The sequence below is a fragment of the Terrapene carolina genome, unplaced genomic scaffold, assembly GCF_002925995.2.
Source record: "Terrapene carolina triunguis isolate 2854851 unplaced genomic scaffold, T_m_triunguis-2.0 Scaffold84, whole genome shotgun sequence".
NCBI classification, from domain to species: domain Eukaryota; kingdom Metazoa; phylum Chordata; order Testudines; family Emydidae; genus Terrapene; species Terrapene triunguis.
This window is the reverse complement of record NW_020664435.1, coordinates 22,782,612-22,805,994: the sequence shown is the minus strand read 5'-3', so window position 1 is coordinate 22,805,994 and position 23,383 is coordinate 22,782,612. Positions and strand designations below refer to the sequence as shown.

Here is a 23,383-nt window from a genome sequence, read left to right as displayed (position 1 = left end):
CTCCAAAGATAAAAACAAGAAATGGGGAGAATATATCAAGGAACTACATGGTGATAAGCCTGAAAAACCTCAACTAGAGATGATGGTAAGCCCACCAATAATGGATGAAGAAATTACAGCAGCAAGTTATGTTTGAATACAGACTGAATTGTTAAAAAGCACAGGGGATGAAGGCTTAAAAGTGCTGTCAGAGGTAACAAAGAATGTGTTTGAGGCAGAAGAATTGTCAAAACACTTTACAACCTCATTGTGTATCCAAATCCAAAAACATTATGGATTGTAAAGGCTAAGGAACAATCATGCTAGTATTGCATACCTTTAAGGCTGCGTCTTAACTGGCATACTTCCCTGGGTACTTGTCCATGTACCATTAGTACATTTACAGTACCTCATACTTATGCCAAGTGTCCACATTTGCTGCGCTGATCATGGGTATACACTGTTCACAACACGTGCCTGTGTCCATACTGCCCCTTTTTAGTATGCAATGGTAGCACTACCATTTCAGGGATGGTATCCCAGTCATTTGTGTCACAGGAGACACTCTGGGAACTGTCTTGCAGGTGTTGCTGCTACTATATGCAGCCTTCACCCATTTGATAATAGCAGCTCCCAGTCATCTTTCCCTTCTTTCAAACTGCATTGAAGACACCGAGCAAGTCCGTGATGATGTGGTGCTGCTCCTGCTACACCTTATGGGACAGATGTTCATGCGGTCCAGTACTGGATACTGGACAAAATGAGTCCAGAAAAATTTGAGATGCTGAAGACGGGGGACCACTGCTTTTGGTCCCAAAGAAACAGCATGCTGTGATGGGACTACATCAAACTGGAAGCCTGGAATGATGACAAATAGCTGCCCAACTTCTGAATGAGGAAGCAGACCTTCATGGAGTCGTGCATGCAGCTTGCACCAATCCTCCAGCACCAGACCACTTGTTTTTGGAAACCCATACCAGTACCGAAGTGGGTGGCTATTGCCCTTAAGAAGCTGGAAACACCTGAAAGCTACCTGGCAGTTGCAAATCAGATCAGGGATGGAAAGTCAACTGTTGGGGTGGAGTTTGTACAGGTTTGCCACGCTATCAGTACTGTACTCTACTCACAAGTGATTGCCATAATCAAAGTCTGTGAAATTATAGTGGGATTTCGAAGGATGGGGTTTCTGAACCATGCAGGAGCCTTTGATGAAACACACATCCCAATACTTTGCCCACTAAAAGAATTACTATTCACTCATTCTCCAAAGCTTAATGCACCACAGGGGTCAGTTCATGAACACTGACATTGGACACATGGGAAAGGATACTCAGGAGGCTGGGATTGTACCAGAGAGGGGAAGAAGGGACTTGATTCCCAATAAATGATGTGGTTATGTATGGTGTTTCTGTTCCAACATTTATTTGAGGGGATCCCACCTATCCTCTCCTAACGTGGCTCATGAAGCCATACCCTGACATCACCCACACAAGAAAAAGTGAATTCAACTATACACTGAGTAGCTGCAGAATGGAGCATACCTTTGGGCTCACTGGCGATGTCTTCAGACCTGTCAGGATGTAAATGTGGCCAACGCAATGCACGTTATCGTGGTGTGCTGTGCCTTCTGCACAATATGTGAGGCTAAAGTGGAATACTTCCAGAGTGGGCTCAGGACAGATCTGGTTTTCAAAGCCTGAACAGGCAGCAGATCCACCCACTTGCACACCACTCCTGGTTCCCAGCAGTCAAGGGAAATTCCTGATACTATGTGTGTGGATCAACATGGAGCCAGAAGAAGGCTTGGGTCTGTGCCAACAAATACTATTGCGAAATTGTGTAGCTACAGTGCTACTGGAAAAGCTCAATGGAACATTGCCACAAACTCTTGCTGCAACCAACATTAACGTGTTACCTGAAAGCAGAAAATTGGGTGAGGGCCCTCAAAGTTAACATCCTGGGCCATGGTTTTGTGCTGCGGAGAGTGTATATACACTTTAATGACATCATGTTTTTGTAATATGTTAACTGGTGTGTTTCAGGGTGCTTTACTGGGAGCACTTACTTACCTACTGTTACAGTAATTTAAAACAGTTCTGCAAGATTTTGGGAGCTGTTTTACACATTCCTTTTTCACGTTTTCTGACACCATTGCTCACAGCACTTATCAGGTACTATGCATGAGTACTTCCATGGATGCAAGTTATGACTGCGTGGTGGGAGTGAAAGGGGAGGGGTTATAAAAAGCACCATTCTGTGTCAGATATCTTCACTGATAATTTCCTTTTGTTTCCTGTGTCTGTATTGTCAATTAAGTCATTAACAAAGCTATAAAGACATTACAGTTTATTTCTCTTCTGTTTTTCATTCTGGTGCTTTGGACAGTAACAGGTATTTCTTAAGTTTCAGAGGGGGAGCCGTGTTAGTCTGTATCAGCAAAAACTATGAGGAGTCCTTGTGGAACCTTAGAGACTAACAAATTTATTTGGGCATAAGCTTTCATGGGCTGTAACCCACTTCAGGCATCTTCCTCAGCAGTTCCGCCCCCAACTCCATTTCAGCCCAAGCTCCACTGCTGAGGAAGACTTGGCTTTGCAGTAATGGAAGTGGGGGGCGCAGATGATAAGGGGGCATGACTGGAAAAGTTTGCACACCGCTGTTATAGCTTCCACTAAATACTTTACAGTGGATCATGGGATTTCAATACAATCATTGATTTATAGCCATGGCTTACTTTGGGACCATGTCGGGGTAGAGCAAGGATCTGGTAGAGGCACCTTCAAGGATGAAATATCAGGGGATATTTTTGGGGCACGTGGGGATGTATTATAACTTACCAGCCTTGGGTTCTGGTTCTGGTTCTTGCAGTGGTTTGGGGTCCTCCTCGGGCTCCTCAGTGGAGCTTCTTCAACTGGGTCTGCTGGGTTGAGATGCAGAATCACATGCTCCTCTTCCTCTGGGTCTGCCAGGGTTTCCTCTTGGAATTCCTCTGAGGTCCCTGCTGCCTCCTCGCCCTGCCCCTCATTGACATCCTGTCATGGATCATGAGTCAATTCAGGCACTGTACATGGATCCCTGGAAAGCACTTGTCCATTCCATCATAGCGTGGACATGTGCTAGGTCCCTTCCTGGACAGATAGTTGGAGTCCCTCTATCTGGTACAGGAGCCTCAGGTGCTTCATATGCTCCTGGCACTGGGATGGAGTCTGGTGAATGTCAGCCTCCTCAAGCTTCTTTGTAATCTTCCAGGACAGGTGTATGTTCCTGCCACTCTGGGCAAAGTTGTGGAGGACAGTGTACTCTGACCACACATTGATCAGCACCCAGATGTGCTCCAGACACCAGGTGGCAGCTCTTGGAACATGAGCCATGATCACCTCTGCCAATCAACAGAGTTCATGGGAGAACTGATCTGAAAAGTTCAGCATAGGGCGCTGAGAGGGCAAGGACCTCTATACCTTTGGGTAAGAGTCAGGCAGCAAAGGGATCAATGCACTGCGGTAGTGGCCCAGGAGGACTATTGATTCCCAGGACCTGGTACACACCTCTTGCCCCCATCCACACTGCACTGTAGAATCCGCATGGGGCCATGCCATAGCGGAGGCATGTACATACCCACCCCTCTCATGCATGCTAGCTTTCGTGCTGAGTGCTCTCTTTCAGTGCCTCAGACTGAACGATGATGGGGGGAGGGTTATGGCAAAACAACGTACATGTAACTGTGTACAGTCACAAAATAGCCTAAGATACTTTGGCAAGTTGTTCAAGACCAAATGTGAGAACAGATTCATAAGGAAATAAGAGATCAATAATATGGCTTTGAACATGGAAAGGGAACGATGAACACCATTATGAACTGAAGCTTATATCAGAAAGATCAACTGAAATGGGGAAAACAGAATACTTGTGTTTTATTGACTTCCAAAAAAGCATTGATGGAATCTACCATCTACGCTATGTTCAACATACTAAGATGTGTGGGTATGAACTCCAAGTAATAAAACAATTATATTGGAATCAGAAGGCAATATAACAGGCAATGAAAATGAAAATCTTGTAGAGTTCAAGAGAGGAGTGAGACATGGTTGTATAATGTCACCATCTTTATTCAACATCTATAGTGAATGTTTGATTAAATTAATCGAAGAAACAAGAAGGTATAAAGATGAATGGAAAATGAGAGAATTACAATTCTCTATGGAAATGATACAGTGCTATCGGCTGATTCAGAAGAAGGTCTGATGAAGTTAGTGGAAATTATATATGAATATGCAAAGAAAGTGCTCTGGAGCTGAATATGGACAAGACAAAAAAAATTTAATGGTATGCAAGGATCCCGGGAAAATATGCAAGATTCCAGTGAATGACACAGCCATATAGCAAGTATCATTACAGAAGATGGAAGATCGGCTACTCAAATCAGAACTAGAACTGTAAGAGTGAAAGAGACATTCTAGAAGAATGAACAACGGATGAGAATGGACATAAATCTAAAGACTTAATTCTGACTCTTGAAAACTTACATTTGGTCTGTGTTAAACTACGGCTGTGAAACATGGACTTTAAAACAATCAATAATAAACTACAATCCTTCGAATTAGGGAGTTATGAAAGAATTCAGAAAATATAATGGATTGACCATGTTATCAACAACAAAGAATTGGAGATGATTAGCAAAGGCTAAAGAGATCTTAAGAAAGGAAAGATTTGCTTTACAGGCACATTTTAAGAGGTTCAGCAGGCAATGCATGTTTACGGGAACCGCTATCAATTTTCCTTTCCAGGTGAATACAAGGCAGAAAGAGACGTTCTTGGATAGATAATGTGGTATCATCATCATGATGAGGTGGATCAGTAAGTTTCAAGCCCTCCTGGCTGGGGGCAAATGTTTGAAAACAGAGAAAGTGTGACCTAAAGGCTCAGAAACCAGAGGACAAATACAAAGAACCTAATATTGTTAATTTTTATTTAAAAAAAACAACACACCTTATGCTTGGTGTATGGTACAGACTTATGTCGGTATAACTACATCGCTCAGCGGTGTGGAAAAACCATACCCCTGAGTGACGCAGTTATATCGACTTAACCTGCAGTGCAATCAGCACTATCTCAATGGGAGGGCTTCCTCTACCTTTCAGGGAGGTAGAGTACCTACACTGATGGGAGAAGCTCTCCCGTCAGCGTAGGGAGCATCTTCACTAAGCGCTACTGCAGCACAGCTGCAGCACGGAGCAGCTGTGCCACTGCAGCGCTGTATATGTAGTCAAGTCCTTAGGAATTTTTAGCTAATCTCATGACTTTTGGAAGGCCTAACTTATGATTTTTGAACACTAGGATTCCTTCATACTTCATTTAACATGATCTAACTATACAGGGCTCAGCAAGAGCCATAAAAATCTTCTAAAAATAACCTAAAATTGCTTCTGTACCTAAGTATGTCCATCTGTAAAGTCTATTATCCTCGGGAACATGTTGTTATAGGGGTAATCATCTCTTAGAATATACCCAGATTCTGCTTCACTGACCACCTCCCCTGGGAAGTCAACCTGCAAGGCCCAAGACATCTTCCACCACATGGCAGAGGGGCAATGCTGGTGTCAGAATGGGTAAGATGTGCCAGCAATTACAAAAGTAATCTGGGAAAATTGCTTTAGATCTAACTGAATATGCCCTGCTTTGTAACTGACAAGTTTTTGAGACCTCTGAATGACTTCTATCACAGAAACGAATTGTGGTTTAGCTTCTCCCATTTCTGTGACCCTTCCTTCAATCCTTTCCCCCCTCTTATTCTCCTCTATTTTCCTCTCTCAATTTTAATCCCTCTATTTCTCTCACTCCCAATTCCCTTCTTCTCTTTTGTGCTCCCTCAATTGCATCTCTACTTATCTGCTTCTCCAGTTCCCCTCCTTGGTTGACATTGCAGCAGCCACTGACTACTGGATGGGTAGTGGGTGTGGCTGGGATGAGTGCCAGGGCAGCTAGGTGTGCTGGTACTGGGGATACCTGTGGTGGATGCTGGAGCAATTGGATGAGTGCTGCATATGCCTGGGGTAGCTGAATGGCTGGGGGGTGAGTGCATGGGATGGCTGCTGGTTGGCTGGGTAATGGGGTGTGGAAAGGGTGGATTGGGAAGTACAGCCCCCAGGGCTGAGTGTTGGAGGAGAACTTGTTTACAGCTAACAGAGGGTGGAGCACAATGCCTCCTCCTCTTTGCGTAGCCACCTCTGGCCACTGCCTCCACCTGGCTGGGATCCAGCAACAGGAGCAGCTAGGGAAAAGGCAGAGACTAGCATAGGCATAGACATCTAGCTATGGTGGCACAGAGGCTCCTGGGAGCTGGGAGGAGCAATTACATGCAAATGCCAGCTGCATTCCACAGCTCAGCAGGACGCATGACAATGCAGGTGAAATGAGGGCAGACATGCAAAGGGGCATGAGTGTCACTGATACTGCCAAGTTGCTGAACACTTCCCAGGTTATTGCAATCATGTATGCATAACTTAATTCATCTGGCCAGTTTTTGTGCTATTATGAACTAAACCCTGGATTTATCCCCATTTGCCTCAAAATGCTCGGGAAATGTGCAGATTAATTTGGTACTCAGATAATAACTAAAGGCCCTCAATGTCTAAAGCATGAAATCTAACTTCCTCCACATGTGGTGAAGGCTTGGGGAAAGGTACAGGGAGGTTACTGACATTATAGCTGAAAATAGACAACTTTAGACAAAAATGCAAGGTAAGTATACAGAAACAAGTTGTTCTTACAGTGAGTTCTATAATGGAAATCAGTCAACCAGGCTTCAATTTCCCAAAACCACTGAGCTGATATTGGTAAAGGTAATTAACCACTGGAACAGTTTACCAAGGTCAAGGTAGATTCTCCATCACTGACAATTTTAAAATCAAGATTGGATTTTTTTAAAATTTATGCTCAAATTCAAAAGGAATTATTTTGGGGAAGTTCCATGTCAGACTAGATGATCACAGTGGTCCTTCCTGGCCTTGGAATTTATGATATTATAGCAAAGAGGAGCCATAGGTTTCAAAATCCCTCCAATGGTGGAAGTTGAGCATTTGAGGCAGACTGCAGAGTAGTAGCAGTGCTGCAGGATGAGGAAGGCAACGCATCACTGTAGCATTATCAGTGGTCACAATCTTCATTATGGAAGATATCGTCATGATCTGTAAGTTCATCAGGCCAGGGACTGTTTCTTACTATAGTTTGTACAGTGCCTTGCACAAAGGATCCCCATTTCTGGGTGAAGACTTTGAGCATTTCTGAAATACCACTACTACTTCATTAGATTAATAATGACACCAATACTAAGAGGATACCAAGAGTGACAATGTAATATATAACTAAGGGAACATCAAACAAAGCTCTGAAGGGCATGAGTGAAATCCTGGATCCATTGAAGTGAATGGCAAAACTCCATTAGGATTTCACTTCTCCATTTTTTCCTAACATGGAGATTCTTTTGAGAGCAATGAGAATAGTTCCACTCTCAGAACAATGAGAGAATATTCCAAAGGTCATTTACTAAAAAGCACTGAGTTACTGATATATTCAAAGAAGAAAGGGAGGGACTGTAGAAGTTCAAGCCAACATAAAACATTAAGAAATACAATTAGTGATATAAACTGTTGGAAAAAATAGTTTGAATTAGATAGAAGTCTAGGTTTCTCATTGGTGCCCTAGAATTTAACTTAATTCAAATTTCCCTAAACAGCATATTTTAAATATACGCATCCAAACACAATACAAAGCTATAATGTTATCTGTGTTTATAGAGACAGATGCAATCCACTCAAGTTTCATTTTCATGGTTTACAATATCAGCAGACAATCACAATAAAAATACCACTTGATAGTATGGAATTTGGTGTAGTTTATTATCTCTACATTGATTTAATATACTGCATATTAAGTCTGTCAGATAGCGTGTGCACGTCACGTAAGAGCATGATTCCAAATTGATGTGTTTTACTAGCAGCTATGTATATTTTAATTTATAGAGGGTACCCTGGTGTACTAAGCATCTAAAACTTTAGGAAATATATCTAATTTATTTATTAAATGGTTTAATATGTAGCATACAGCATCTAGCTCAATAGGTGATATTTCATTCAGCAGGTGATGTAAAATATGTAGTTCAACAGTTGCTCCTATAAATCATATTTTTCCAGTGAGCGAGTGATTCATTTTTCTTTAGATGATTTATCCATGTTGGCATTAACTGTATCAAACTTACAATATAATCAATTCAGTAGATGATATATACACTTTAACAGTAACACACTTTTGATAAAAGTTATCTAGCACAGTATAATGTAGACATAATATTTCTGAATTTTGAAGTGAATGACACCCAGTATTAGTCTTGTCCGTATTCATTTATACTGCAAAGTTACCTTTTCAGGCAGTTACTTAGCAACGGAAAATAAAAGTTAATGAGTTTGGATTTACTCTGAGTATTAAAGCCTTATTGTGAGGGTATTTTGGTAGCCCTGTAATCTAAAGCATTTGTCATGCTAATTCCCTGCCTCAGTGGTAAGGCTACTTGTACCATAATTAATGCACACTAGGCCATGTAACATCAAATAAAAGTATCTTCGCACACTCGGTGATAATTAGCAGCTCTGCTACTCAGTGGCATGCAAACTTATCTCTGAAAAAAATAGCTTAATCTTCTTATTAGTCTCTGCTGATCTTTGACAACAGAAGTGAGGTATAGGAAATAAAAGGAATAGCTGAAGATGTGCATGCTATAGCTAATGAAAACAACATAGCGAGATAGTAAAGTAATATACTAAGCACCTCATATTAAAAAATAATTGTTTTATAAACCTTTTTGTATCCTTCCCCCTGCAATAGTGCCGTGTCCACAAAGCTAGCTAGTTTACATTACTTATCTCACAACCGGATGCCTAGATGTGGAAATGAGGAACTGTAGTGAAAGCCAAGAATTTGTGGAGTAGCCTGAAGTAGGATGACTTCACTTAGGGAAGAGGAAGGAGAGTCTGGAGGTCTGTGAAGAAGCCTTGAAAAGAAGACCAGCTGTAAGGCAGGACACAGCTGGATAGGGAATTAGGAAGAGAGTCACAAAGAGCAAACCAGTAGCCCAGGGAAGGAGGTCTCATTAGCCAAACTCATACTGAAATTCTGAAAAGTTTGTGATTTGGTTTGGAGGTAGAACTGATGTCTAAAATGGGTCTTATCTTGTAAGAATTAATCCACACATCTTTACTCTTGCTACCTCCAAAAATAAAACTACAAGAAAAAAAAAGCCCTATTACAATCAATATTACAAAATACTAAAGGACATATTGTATCTCCATCCTGGAGAGAAATCCACAAGAGGAGAAAACTTGCTTAGAAAACTTCAAGGTGAATGTCATGACATTTCTGACCCAGCAACCCCTCTGGGGGAAGAGTTTGCTGCCACTTGGAGGGGATGTGGACTTCTAACTGCAGAGGCTGTAGTGAAATCTGGAGATCCATGCAGAGACAGACAACCATATTCTTCCTCCCAGGCCAGGGATGCCGGAATGGGGGTGGGGCAGGCGAGCGGGTTGGGCAGGGGGCCATGGCCCCTCACTTTTAAAAGGTCAAGAAAAAACAGAAATACATTGAATGAATCACTCAGCTTCTGGAACAGGGATAGGAACTCCTGCCTCTCCATGTATGTTTTGCTATAAAAGCAAGAGAGGTGTTTCAAGACACCTTTTAAACCTATTGCCTGCTAAGAATCAGGCCAAAAGAGAGATTCAGTGTAGCTAACTGAGTTGCAAAACAAAACATACAGCAGCACTGGCTTGCTAAAATACAGTGCTTGTTAAAGAGCATTATTACACAATGCCAAATTCTTTTTCTCTGTGTGTTTCTCTGTTTCTTCATTTATAAAAAAGGCACATATTTTAAATGGATGCAAGATAGGTTTTACAAGGCAGTTCTGAATCTGACAACTGCTCATACTGCAACTAAATATATCATCAACAAGCAGCAGGAATGCTGTATATAAGCAGGTGAAAAGATATGATTGCAAAGAATGGTGATAGTTTTAATATCTTCAATATGGCCATTCAAAAATCACTTGTGTGTCTGTTACAAATATATGGGGTTTGTTTTGGTTTTAAATTGGTAGCTTTAAGGCATTTCAGCAGGTTTCTATACCTATAGTGATAGTTATGGAAGGAGAAAGGGTTAAAAAGGGCTCTGAACTGGAATTACAAGGGAAATGAATATTATACGAGAAGTGGTATAAAAATGAAGCAGAAATATTTTTAAAGGTTGGTAAAACTAGTAGGTGTTTTACTAATGGACCATCTCTAATTTACACCTCAAATCCTAGAAGCATCTAGGCACCTGAGGGATTTTTCAAAAGCACCTATGCTCTTAACTGCAATAGGACCGAGGCACCTAAGAGCTTTTGAAAATCCTCCTAAGTGCCTAAATACCTTTTAAAATCTGGCCCCAAGTCTATATTTAAGTACCTAATTAATACGAGTATGATTTTCACAGGTGCAGGCCATTTGCAGCTTACTTTCACTTCAATGGGAGTTTTAGATGTTCATCACTTCTGAAAATATCATACCACTCTTATGTAGGCACCTAAATGCAGATTATAATTGCGCGACTTTAGTTACTTACCCACACTGAAAAATTTGGCTTAGGTGTTTTACTCTCAAACCAAACTACCCAAATCTTGACAGCAATCTGGGCTATATATTTTTCCTCCCTGAAATATTGCTAGATCTGTAGTCCTAACATATATAATTGAAAATAATTTGGACCTATTTTCTATGATGTTTCAAAGTTTCTACTAGTCCTATGTTTAAAAAGTGAACTTAAATTAAATTCACAAGTGATTGTCACATGATATTCTTTAGAAGACTGAACAAATGTTTAATATTTCAGAATTAAAATAAATAAAGAAAGAAAGAAAGTACTGACTTTTTCCACATTTAGATTCAAATCCTGAAAGCACAGTGACTGGGAGTAGAGATGCTGGATGTTGTTTCTTCTACCATAAAGAGCCCACCAACAGGGCTGTCCCTAGCTATTCTGGGGCCCTACACAGCCCTCCCGCGGGGGGTTGGAGGGGCCAAGCCTCTGTGGGAGGGAGCGGGGGGGCTGTCCCCAGGCCTCCATGGGGGGGGGCTGTCTTGGGGGGCAGGGGGAACCACCCCCCAGCACTCACCAGCGGCGCGGCTGGGGCCGGGTCTGCACTTCCCACCGCCAGTGAGTGTAGGCCCGGCCATGCTGCAGAGCTCAGGGGTGTGGGGGCGGGACTGGGGCGGAGCAGGAGTGGGAAGAGGCGGGAAAGGGGCGAGGTGGAGCCGGGCGGGGGCCCTGGAGAAGAGCCAGAGCAGGGGCTGGAGCAGCAGCTGTGCGGGGCACCAGGAAATTTGTTTTGCCCAAGTTTCCTGGTGCCCTACACAGCTGCGTACTTTGCGTATAGGTAAAGACAGGCCTGTCCACCAACAAAGTCAGTGTTCCGTGAATGTTCATACAGTTGCTGCTGAATACACATTAGCTAGAGGAAGACTGGATTTGGTGCATGGATTTCCTGGCCCCCTATTTTTACTAAATTTCATGTGCTATGAAAACATTCTGCTCTGCTGTTTATTCAGGGGCAAAGATGCAATTAATTACCTCTATTCCACAGTGCAACATAGGGTGTGATTTTGCCCTAACTTCACAGAGATCTTGCCTTTTACTTTTATCCACAATGAAAAACATTTATGATCTTTCTATAAAATACAGATGGAAGCACTATAATGAATTCTATTCTTCTGCAGAAACATGTGTACAGCTCTCATTAAGTTTAATGGATTCACATATTGGCACAGAGAAGAGAATATGTTTTAGTGTGTTTAGGTTATACCACCTAAAGACACTCATAAGTATACTGAACATGTCAATCTCATGTGCACACTGACCATAACTGATGATAAAATTGAAAGAGACCTTTTGCATTAGGTATCTGTAAAAGGAAGCTGCAGTGTTTTCAGCCTACCTTATCAGTGCTAATGTTTTCACTGTAGGTACTCACTGTGATCTGACACCAAACACAATGAAGTCCAGTCAGGCCTTGGTAACATTTTATATTTTTGTGACACTTATCACATTTTGTTGGACAGTTTCCTTCTACCCAGTAGTGGTGCATTACCTATGAAAGAAAAGTGCAGACGTAGGTAGGATTGCCAAATTTAACAGCAACATGCCAAAATAAACGCTACCACAGGCTTACATCAGTGTTCTTTTTGGACTTCACATATGTTTTGATACAAGAGGCAGGTGCTCTTGAGACGCAGCGTTCATGGACTGTGTACTTGCAAACTGAAAAGAGAAGCATGTTAAGACTGCATTAATGCTGTTTCTGACTACATTTCTATAAAAAAATGACATTAGTAGAACTCGGTTTCATATCTACTACTATTTAATCAATCCAATCAGACAATAAAAACTCAAAGTAGGCTGTTTTTTCCATCCAATACAAAAGGCCAATTAGTACAGGAAATATTATGCAAGTGAAAAATCCAAGAATGCTCTATCATGGCACAGCAGGAAATGCTTAATTAAATCAGTCCTCACTAAAATTTTTCACAATAATTACCAAACGACAATAATATTAAAGACAAATTGATGACTGCCAAATGGTTTGGTGTCATTTGCTAGTAGGAAGAAATCTATATTTTACAACTATAGGCAAGAGAGCAGCTGGTAAGCATGAAAATAAAAGCCAATGAGTTTATGTTATTCTCTCTATTGATTTATAAATCTTAAATGGTTGATTAGTTCATTTCCAGATAGCTATTGTTGCCATGCATTTCATATAATCATCCAAAGTTCAACTCTTGCTTGCCATAATGCTACTCCTATACAGAGAAGCTTCCTTTTCTAAATCCACTACCATCAGTTTTACATACTTGTCTTTATTGACAAACCTTGTCTATAAAGATCACACTAACTATAATGGGGGAATATAAAAGTGCCAGTTTATGATGCAAAGCTCCCCTGACTTCAATTATAAATCTCTAATCTCATATTTCTGTGATGATTGAATAGTTAACATTAGTGCATCACTGTGCGTTGATGAGGAAATAATGCTAGTGCTTATAATGACAGCATTGAATAGATTCAACTATTTAAAGCTAAGGATGAATGTCTGCCTGCATCAGATAAGTCTCATGCTTTTGGCCTTGACAGCAATTAAGCACAAAGCACTTCTAAACACCTTGCTTGCACCTATTACACAGACCCAGTGGGAGGTGCAGCCATTAATCAGACAAACTGCAGGGAGTAACATTGTTGATTGTGCCATGGAGAGATGGTAGGGCCCCCTGCAGTTCTCTAGCTGTTGTTTTTCTCCCCCTACACAATTTAAAAAAAAAAAAGTGCAATCTATAGCAATGCTTCAAAAATATGTGGGAGGGGAATCATTTATTAGGTAGAAGGAATGGAGGAGGGTTTCAGGAAGATATGGAAGTGTAGGAGTGGTTTCGTATGAAAAAACTCAGGCCCCTTCCTACTTGCTTACTTGAAGAAACTGAAAGGAACCCTTAAGTTCCCTACAAAGTGATGATCACTACTGAAAAATGATCAATTCAGTGTCAAGCAACATAGCAAGTAAAGAAAAGAGAAGGATATCACAGCAAAAAGAGACAGTCATGGTAAATGCAAATGAGGAAGTTTACGAACAGGAGCACTCTTCTTTTCCAAGGAAGTTTTATTTTCTAGACAGGGAAAGTCCTATTTTCATACTACTGATATCTACAACAGAACAGAATATACCTGCCATATGCTGGGATGTAGGCGGTCTGACCTCGTGGTCAGAACAGGAGCCATGCCTAGTTGTCAAAAGAGAGTTGGAAGGTGGAACTGGAGTCATGGTCAGGAGACAAGAGTCAAAACAGAAATGGAATTGTGGCCAGGAGACAAGCCAGTGATTGGAGCCAAGAGTCAGAGTTCAGAGGAAGGCAGAGGCTAGGGCTGAAGTGCAAACAGGAACGGATTGGCACAAAGACAGGTACAGGAAGCAGATGTGACACAACTGCAGGCGTAGAACATATTGAGCAGCTGATGTGCTATTGTTGCTACAAGGCTTAAATGATGTGCTGGCTCTTCTGTCCAACCAGGGAGCACAGTCACATAGTGAGAGCTTATTGGGCCCAGTCATGCTCATTGTGTTGCCAGGAGACTGTGTCCGGAGCCAGCTGAGTTCCTGATATTACCTCCCCCAGCTCAAACCCTGAGGGCTCCTGCTAGGGGCCCTCGGCCTTGGCTTGTCAGAATATCTTTGGTGAAATTCTCAGAAGAGAATGGGAGTGTGAACATTTACTTCTGGCTCCGAGGATTGCTCCTCTGGCCCGGTACCCCTTCCAGTCTATCAGATACTGGAGCTTTCCTCTGACCCATCAGGAATCAAAGACTTGATGGATTTTGTATTCTTTCTGCCCCTGGACTATTACGGGGAGTGAAGGAGGATCTACCCAGTCAGGGAAGGGGTTGTTAACAAATAGCTTGTGGAGGGAAACATGAAAGACAGAGTGAATCTTGATGGATTCTGGGATATGAAGCTTAAAGGGCACTGGGTTTATTTTTTCAAAGATCTCAAAAGGATCCAAGTATTGGTGGTCGAGCTTGGTGGAAGGGCAGTCTGTTCTCAAGTTTGGGACAAGAGTCCAACCTTTAACCCCTATGGCAAATTGAGAGGTGGCTTGTTGCTTTTGGCTGGCATAATGCCGATGAGATTCTTTAGATGCAAGTAAGTGCTCTTTGGATTCTTGGTACTGTATATTCGTTGAAGGTGAAGGACTGGGTCTGTGGCTGCTGGGACTGCGCAGCCATCTGGTAGGTCCGGATGAAACTGGGGATGAAAACCAGAATTCACAAAGAATATAGTCTGTTGAGGTGAAGTGTAGGTTGAATTGTTGTATGAGAACCACAGCAGTGGAAGCTAATCATCCTGATGGAAATTCTAAAAACAAGACAGTACTGCTACAAAGTCTGCTTGACTCTTTCAGTTTGGCCATCTGTCTGCAGGTCGTAGGCTGTCGAGGTGAAGGGCTCAGTGCCGAAAAGGTGGAGAAATTCCTGCCAGAAACCAAGAAGCAATCCATATAATAGAGGAGGTCTCGTTGCAGGTGGAAGCTTGAATCTCAGGAGACACCAGTGTTTCTTAGAGACTGACAGACTGGGGCCACAAATGGATCACCTGGGAGCAGAATTAGGATAGTGGTTGTCAGATGACATTGATGCCCCCACAGACAAAGTGGGAGCATTTAAGCATGGTGGTGAGAGCTTCCTACTCCACTTAATGGTACTCGTCCTTCCGAGACCAGATGTCCACCTTCCTGATTGTAGTCCCTGGACAGTACGTAACCGTAAAAAGTCAAATCAAGAGAAGAAAAAACCCAGCCAATCTGAAATTGGTTGAGTCATCGGGTTGTCTGTAGATGTTCCAAATTCTTGTGATCTGTCCAGACTTGGACAGGACCATGCCCCCTCCCTTCCCATTCCTCAATGGCAGACCCAATGGCCAGACGTTCCTTGTCCCTGTGATGGTGTGTCCACCCCACACAAGGCCTGAAGGATTAAGGTGGCTAGTTGGACAAATTAACTGCCCTGGCTGCACCTGGAGGAGAAGTCAGGGAGCAGGTATTAATTAGATGAGGCTCAGCTGGATGAGAACAGGAGGAGCCTATATAAAGCCCAGGAGCTGAGAGCAGAAAAGGGGACTACAGAGTAGTCAGCAGTCACGCCCTGGGAAAAGGGAGTTGCTAGATTGCTATTTGTTTAAAATGTTTGGAATAAAGAGGGCTATTTTACTCCAATGAATTTGATTATTTGATGTGGAAACCAATATATACAGGATTCATTTCCTAAATGGGACAGTGTCCGCCACTGAAAAAGGTAAATGTCTGATTCTGCCACCTTTATTGACAATTGGTAGTCTCAAATTCATCAGTACAACTACTTGCTCAGAAAGATATGTCAATATACCTCTGATGGGCTACTTTTAACTCAAGGGAAGGAGAAAATGTTTTACAGTGACAGACTTAAAGAGCTCAATCTGTTTAATTTATCAAAAAAGAATACTAAGAGGTGACTTGATTACAGTGTGTAAGTACCTTTACAGGGAGAAAATACTGGCTACTGAAGGACTCTTTAATCTAGTAGAGAAAGTTATAACAAAAAACAACGTCTGGAAGCTAAAATTCAAATAGGAAATCAGGCACTGTTTTTTGTTTTGTTTTGTTTTGTTTTAAACAGTCAGTGATTAACCACTGGAAAAAACTACCAAAGCAAGTGACAGATTCTCCATCTCTTGATGTCTCTAAATCAAGACAGGGTGCCTTTCTGGAAGCTGTGCTTTAGCCAAACACAAGTTATTGGGTTCAATATGGGATAAGAGTGACATTTAATGGCCTTTGATATAAAGGAGGCCAGAGTAGATGATCTAACGATCCCTTCTCTGTTTAAGCTCTACAAATGTATGAATGCGAGGACGAGTGACATAAATCAAGCATTATAATTAGGGTTGCAAAGCAGCTGGTTTTCGACCGGAACACCCGGTCGAAAAGGGACCTTAGCAACTCCAGTCAGCACCGGTGACCAGGCCGTTAAAAGTCCGGTCAGAGGTGCAGCAAGGCTAAGGCAAGCTCCCTGCCTGCCCTGGCTCCATGCGGCTCCCAGAAGTTGACAGCATATCCGGTTCCTAGAGGGGCTCTGCACAATGCCCCCACACTGAGCTGCAGAAGCAGCACCTACAGACAGAGGCAGTGTGCAGAGCCCCCTGGCCCCTCTGCCTAGGGGCCGCAGGGACATGCCACTGCTTCCAGGAGCTGCGCAAAGCTAGGGCAGGGAACCTGCCTTAGCCCCAGCCCCACTGTGCTCCTGACCAGGAGCCGCCTGAGGTAAGCATGGCTCGGCTGGAGCCCGCAGCCTGAACCTCCTCCAGCACCCCACCCCCCTACCCCAAATTGGAACCCCCTCCCCCACCCTAACTCCCTCCAAGAGTCTGCACCCCAAACCCCTCCTGCACCCCAGCCCCCTGCCCTTCCCGCACCCAAACTTCCTCCCGGAGCTGTACCCAGCACCCCCTCCTGTACCCCTCCCCCCGTCCCAGCCCTGAACCCCCTTCTGCACCCAAACTCCTCATCCCTGGCCCCACCCCAGAGCCCACACCCCCATCTGGAGCCCACACGCCCTCCCTCACTCCAACCCCCTGCCCCAGCCCTGAGACTGCACCCCCTCCCTGCACCACAAACCCCTCATCTCCAGCCCCAAGCGAGCACACACACCCCAACCCCCCTGCCGCAGCCCAGAGACCTGTCCCGCACCTTGAACTTTTAATTTCTGGCCCCACGCCAGAGTCCGCACCCCCAGCCAGAGCCCTCACTCCCTCCCGCACCCCAACCTACTGCTCCAGCCTGGTGAAAGTTAGTGAGGGTGGGGGAGAGTGAGCAACTGAGGGAGGGGGGGATGGAGTGCGTGGCCTTGGAGAAGCAGCAGGGCAGGATGTAGGGCCGGGGGCAGGACAAGGGTGTTCAGTTTTGTGCGATTAGAAAGTTGGCAACCCTATTTATGATTGTAGAGGAAATCATAGCATCTATGTAAATTGATTGCCAGTACTAGGAACCTGGTACTTTGAAAATCAGGCCCCAATATGGTAGACAGAATGAATTATGAGGAAGATTAGAATAACTAAATATGGCTATACAGTACCTGGGCTAGTTGATGACTAAGGAAGAATATGAATAACATAACTATTTACAATTATTTAAAGGGAGAAATACCAGAGAAGGAGAAGAAATATTTAAGGTCACACCACAACCAGGATGTACAAGAAGAAATTAAGCCAAGGTACATTTACGCAGAATATAAGAGGAAATGCCCTAATACTGAGGTCATTATAATACAGAATATGCTCTCAAAGGAGGTTTTGAAAGTCTCACTGTTTGAAGAATTTAAAACTGGTTCAAACACTCAAGTGTAAAATACAGGAAAAATAATCAATATGGCAGCAGGAGCATGGATACAGAGGATCTAGTAGATCTACTGTGAATGTAACACTTAGTAAGCAGCAGTACTAGAGAATGCTCACTGAAATACATATACTCACAGGAACAGCAGAGACCCTGCTTGCCTACTCCTATTAACATGTTCAAGCAAAGATTACAGTAGGCAGGCTTGTTAAAGTGTTTCAGTCTCCATACATGCTGCCCATCATCCTTCACATTCTGCACAGGACATAAAAGAAACAGATTTCATTTAATGAAACACACAGTGAAATATATAAGTGCCAATAAAAATTGGAGCTTGACTCAAGAACGTAAAAGACAAGCTGTTACTTCATTTATTACTTCACACCAGATCACAACATAATCCTTCTAAATACACAGAAAATGATGTGATAATAGATTCATCAGAAGCTCATGGATGTCCATGCAGTTCCAAAGCCATGAAGAAAGGTAGACACCAGTAGTTAAGACTGCAACTGATTCCTGTCCATATATGTAATAAGGCAACTATTTAACTAGATGGGAGTTAGTTCTAAAATATATATTGCTCCAGCTTAACAGCTACAGAATTGTTAAAATTTCAACAGATTGGCTTTAGGGGCCTTCAGGGTGTAAAACATGCTCTCTGTGGAAATCATATGGTCTGTGTTAAGCAAGAGGTCAGACAATGATCATAATGGTCCCTTCTGGCCCTACATTCTATGAATCCACACCCTTCTGTCTATCAAATAACCAATCTCGATTGGGGCTACAGTGGGATTTATATCTTGGATTTTCAGCACTAAAAGAATGAGCCCCTAGTACTTGATCCAAAGGACTAAATTCTCCAGCTGGAAGCAGTAGCAGACTCATAAATCTTGTGTGTGGACCAGCCACTAGATGGGGATAGACCTAAAATATCCTAGTGTAGATTACACTTGCCTTTAAAAAGTGAATGAAAACATGAATGTTTAAAAGATTTCTTCCCCATTTTAATCAATATATGCTCCCATTTACAAAACACTCAAACACTATCACTGAGGGTTTGGGTTTTTTTGATATTGTAGCTGTTTTTTTAAAATGTTTACTTTGTGCTACTTTCATGGTTGCTAATTATAGTTTGTAACTATCTGTGTAGACCCCAGGTTCCATGGCTGGTTTGTTGGCAGGCTTCTTTATTTTTCTAAAATTAGTAACTATTAAACTTGTTTTAATAAGCAACTGAGATTCACCTAACATATACCAAGTCTTATTAAAACTACCTTACGTTCTTTTTTAAGACACTAGATGTCAATCTGTATTTATAAGTAAAACAGCATGTAACATCATAAATGTTAAATACAAGCAGCAGGAATTTTTCAAATTTTTGTTCTTTGATTTTTGTGTTCTGTGTGTTCCTATATTGCTGTGCGTGTCCTGGCCATTTCTTTATTAGACATTCTAACCAAGATTACAATTATATAAGGAATACATAATTTCTGATTGAAAATGCAGGGTCTGGACAAATGAATATTCAGGTGACCCAGAAATTTTACTTGTGTGTGCAACAAAAAGCAAAACTGTGCCCAATATTTATGAATTGCTCAAATTTTCATCCTAGCTTTACAACCAAACCCAAAGGAGGTGTAGCCCAACAATACCATATACCTGACTAAAATATACCACAACACACTGGGCCAAATTCTGACCTCGTGTAGCAGGATGCAACTGAACTTGGCCAATACTGCTTAAGCACTTTCCACTCTGTTGTGTTTTGACACATAGAGATGTGTTATGAAAAAGTAAAGTAAATGAAGATCATCCTCAATTAGGGTGACCAGACAGCAAATGTGAAAAATCTGGACAGGGGGTGGGGGGTAATAGGAGCCTATATAAGAAAAAGACCCCCAAATCAGGACTGTCCCTATAAAATCGGGACATCTGGTCACCCTATCCTCAATATATTTGTTGGACATGGGAAAAAAAATTGCTACGTGTAATGGCTGGTAATTGATTTATGATATCAAAGACCACAAAAATGGGTCTCACAACGCTATATAACAGCCCTGATTTTGAATGTGCTGTGTGAGGTCTCAGTCATAGTACTGTCAGAGTAATTCAAAGGACATAATGCAACTCAAATGTCATGTAGCTCTATTAGAATTTACACATTAGAGTCTAACTTTACTAGTTAAATTCTGAAAACTATAGTATTGTTCTATTCTTTAAACTCAAGTTATTTTGTCACTGAGTCAAAGTCCCTGAGGATTTATTCAACATCATGAAGATAACAATGTCTTTGTAATAAAGAGAAGTACATTAGTGAAATAAGCATTTCTGTATCTGGTCCAAAGCCAAACCCTACTTAGAACACAACTTTGAATGATTTCTACAAAATACCTACATTAACTAAAGTCAACAGAAGTTGAAATTAGTGGGAATATTTTTGCCTATCTGGACACTTCATGATCAGCCCTTGTGTGTCAGGGCCTCCTTTCTGTAGAGGGAGCAAGAAAGATGCCTAATATGGGACTTTAAGCCTAACAAAGAGTATGGAGGTTTTCCAATATTCCCTGAAGAATCAGAAATAGATTCTGCAGCTGTGGAGCCCCAGAGTCCTGTTGAGCTTCTTCAGGACTGGCAGCTGTACACAGCATGTTTTATTAGATAGAGCTCCATAATTTTAACCCTTATCTTAATACCCCACTCAACACATTTTTTTAATATTGTTACATTTTACTGTACTGAATACATTTCAAGTCTTCTAACAGAGTGACTAGGCACTGGAAAATAAAGATTATATAAATGTTTTCTGAGATAAATAATTACAAACTTTACACACTTTCATTCTAAGACATATTAATGTTGTCAATATATACAGTATTAAGCTAAAAAGCACCTAAAATCCAAACAGATCTTTTTTCTCAAAAAGAAAACTATTTACTCTGTATTAAAGTTAATATAAAATAAATTATAACCCATAAATACACTTTTTGTTTTACATTAGTTTCATTTTACTTTTTTCAATTTTAAGACTGGCCATTCCATGTGAATGTGCCTCTTCTTATTTGAACAGAACATATGGACTAACTTAGCTGGCATTTTCCTTATCAGAAAAACAAACAAGTTTTGATGTGGGTGTTCTGCAAATTAAAACACTTAACTGTGTTACAGGCTGCAACTGATGCAGAAATCCATTACATAAACACAATGCACTTTTAGAAAATAGCAAATTAAATTTTTGCTCTTGTGCACTGCCAAAAATCAGCAATAAAGTACTGCAGATTTTAAGACACTGCCTGGGGGGAAAAGCCCACACAATATGAAACAACCCCCCCCCTCCAGTGTAAAACTTTAAATATAAATAAAATCCACATTACTGACACATAGTGCATTGAGTGACATTCAGTCATTTTACTTCCATATCCTGAAACAGAATTTAACAACAAATAGTCATTTAGAAGATCTCAAACCAGGGCAGCTTCAATACAAATTTCTTCCTCAGTTCATTATACTACACTTAAAATGAATCCTCCATATGGCATACACAGACGTTAGCACACAACGGTAACAGTAACATTTTTTCACTCACACCAAGTCTCATGACTGACTATGGTCCTGATAGGAGCTTTGTCACTGATTTTAAGGCAGAAGAATTGGACCATAAATAAGCAACAAACCAAGGAACAGCCAACCCTAAAAATGAAAAAGTTGCACACAATCACTAGCTATACCACCCTAGACTAGTTTTATGCTAATGCTCAGTTATTTTAGTTTTTTAGATATTTATTAATAAATGTAATTGTGATTTTGATTAGGAACCAAGACACAAGGTTACAGTTTATAAAATGAATTTATAGGTTCTATGCGGGGGAAGAGCTGCCTCTTTGTCTGCTGGCACATAAGCACCTCAGAATTGTCAGACACATGGATGAACATAATTTGTCTGGGAAGAGCCAACACGGTTTTTGTTAAGGGAAATCATGCCTCGCCAATCTACTAGAATTCTTTGAGGGGGTCAACAAGCATGTGGACAAGGGGGATCCAGTGGATATAGTGTACTTAGATTTTCAGAAAGCCTTTGACAAGGTCCCTTATCAAAGGCTCTTAAGCAAAGTAAGCTGTGATAGGATAAGAGGGAAGGTCCTCTCATGGATTGGTAACTGGTTAAAAGAAACAAAGGGTAGGCATAAATGTTCAGTTTTCAGAATGGAGAGAGGCAAACAGTGATGTCTCCCAAGGGTCTGTACTGGGACTGGTACTATTCAACATATTCTAGGGTGACCAGACAGCAAGTGTGAAAAATTGGGACAGAGGGTGGGGGGTAATAGGTGCCTATATAAGAAAAAGCCCCAAATATCAGGACTGTCCCTATAAAATTGGGACATCTGGTCACCCTAACATATTCATAAATGATCTGGAAAAAGGGGTAAACAGTGAAGTGGCAAATGCTGCAGATGACACAAAACTATTCAAGATAGTTAAGTCCAAAGCAGACTGAGAAGAGCTACAAAGAGGTCTCACAAAACTGGGTGACTGGGCAACAAAATGGCAGATAAAATTCAACGTTCATAAATGCAAAGTAATGCATATTGGAAAACGAAATCCCAACTATACATATAAAATGATGGGGTCTAAATTAGCTGTTACCACTCAAGAAAGATCTTGGCATCATTGTGGATAGTTCTCTGAAAACATCCACTCAATGTGCAGCAGCAGTCAAAAAAGCGAACAGAATGTTGGGAATAGGAATAGATAATAAGACAGAAAATATTGTATTGCCTCTACATAAATCCATGGTATGCCCATTACTTGAATACTGAGTTCAGATGAGTACAGCCCCATCTTAAAAAAGATATATTGGAATTGGAAAAGGTTCAGAAAAGGGCAACAAAAATTATTAGGGGTATGGAACACTTCCGTATGAGGATAGATTAGTAAGATTGGGACTTTTCAGCTTGGAAAAGAGACAAAGGGGAGGGGATATGATAGAGGTCTATAAAATCATGACTGGTGTGGCGAAAGTAAATAAGGAAGTATTATTTACTCCTTCTCGTAACATAAGAACTAGGGATCACCAAATGAAATTAATAGACAGCAGATTTAAAACAAACAAAAGGAAGTATTTCTTCACACAATGCACAGGCAACCTGTGGAACTCTTTGCCAGAGGATGTTGTGAAGGCTGAGACTATAACAGGGTTCGAAAAAGAACTAGATAAATTCATGAAGGATAGGCACATCAATGGCTATTAGCCAGGATGGGATAGGAGGGCGTCCCAAGCCTCAGTTTGCCAGAAGCTGGGAAAGGACTGATTGCCTGTTCTGTTCATTCCCTCTGGGGCACCTGGCATTGGCCACTGTCAGAAGACAGGATACTGGCTAGATGGACCTTTGGTCTGACCCGGTATGGCC

General features: G+C 41.6%; 1 protein-coding gene across 4 annotated transcripts in view; it reads right to left on the bottom strand.

Annotated features, from left to right (window-relative positions):
* DGKB (diacylglycerol kinase beta) overlaps positions 1-23,383 on the bottom strand; it is a 463,387-nt gene that overhangs the window by 320,678 nt on the left and 119,326 nt on the right. For all 4 annotated transcript variants that reach the window (XM_024209048.1, XM_024209050.1, XM_024209049.1 and 1 more), the window contains 3 exons: positions 18,113-18,230; positions 12,236-12,324; positions 12,038-12,154 (listed from right to left, as the gene is read on the bottom strand). In XM_024209048.1, coding sequence (XP_024064816.1) covers positions 12,038-12,154; positions 12,236-12,324; positions 18,113-18,230 — 324 coding nt within the window. The remainder of the gene's footprint in view (positions 1-12,037; positions 12,155-12,235; positions 12,325-18,112; positions 18,231-23,383) is intronic.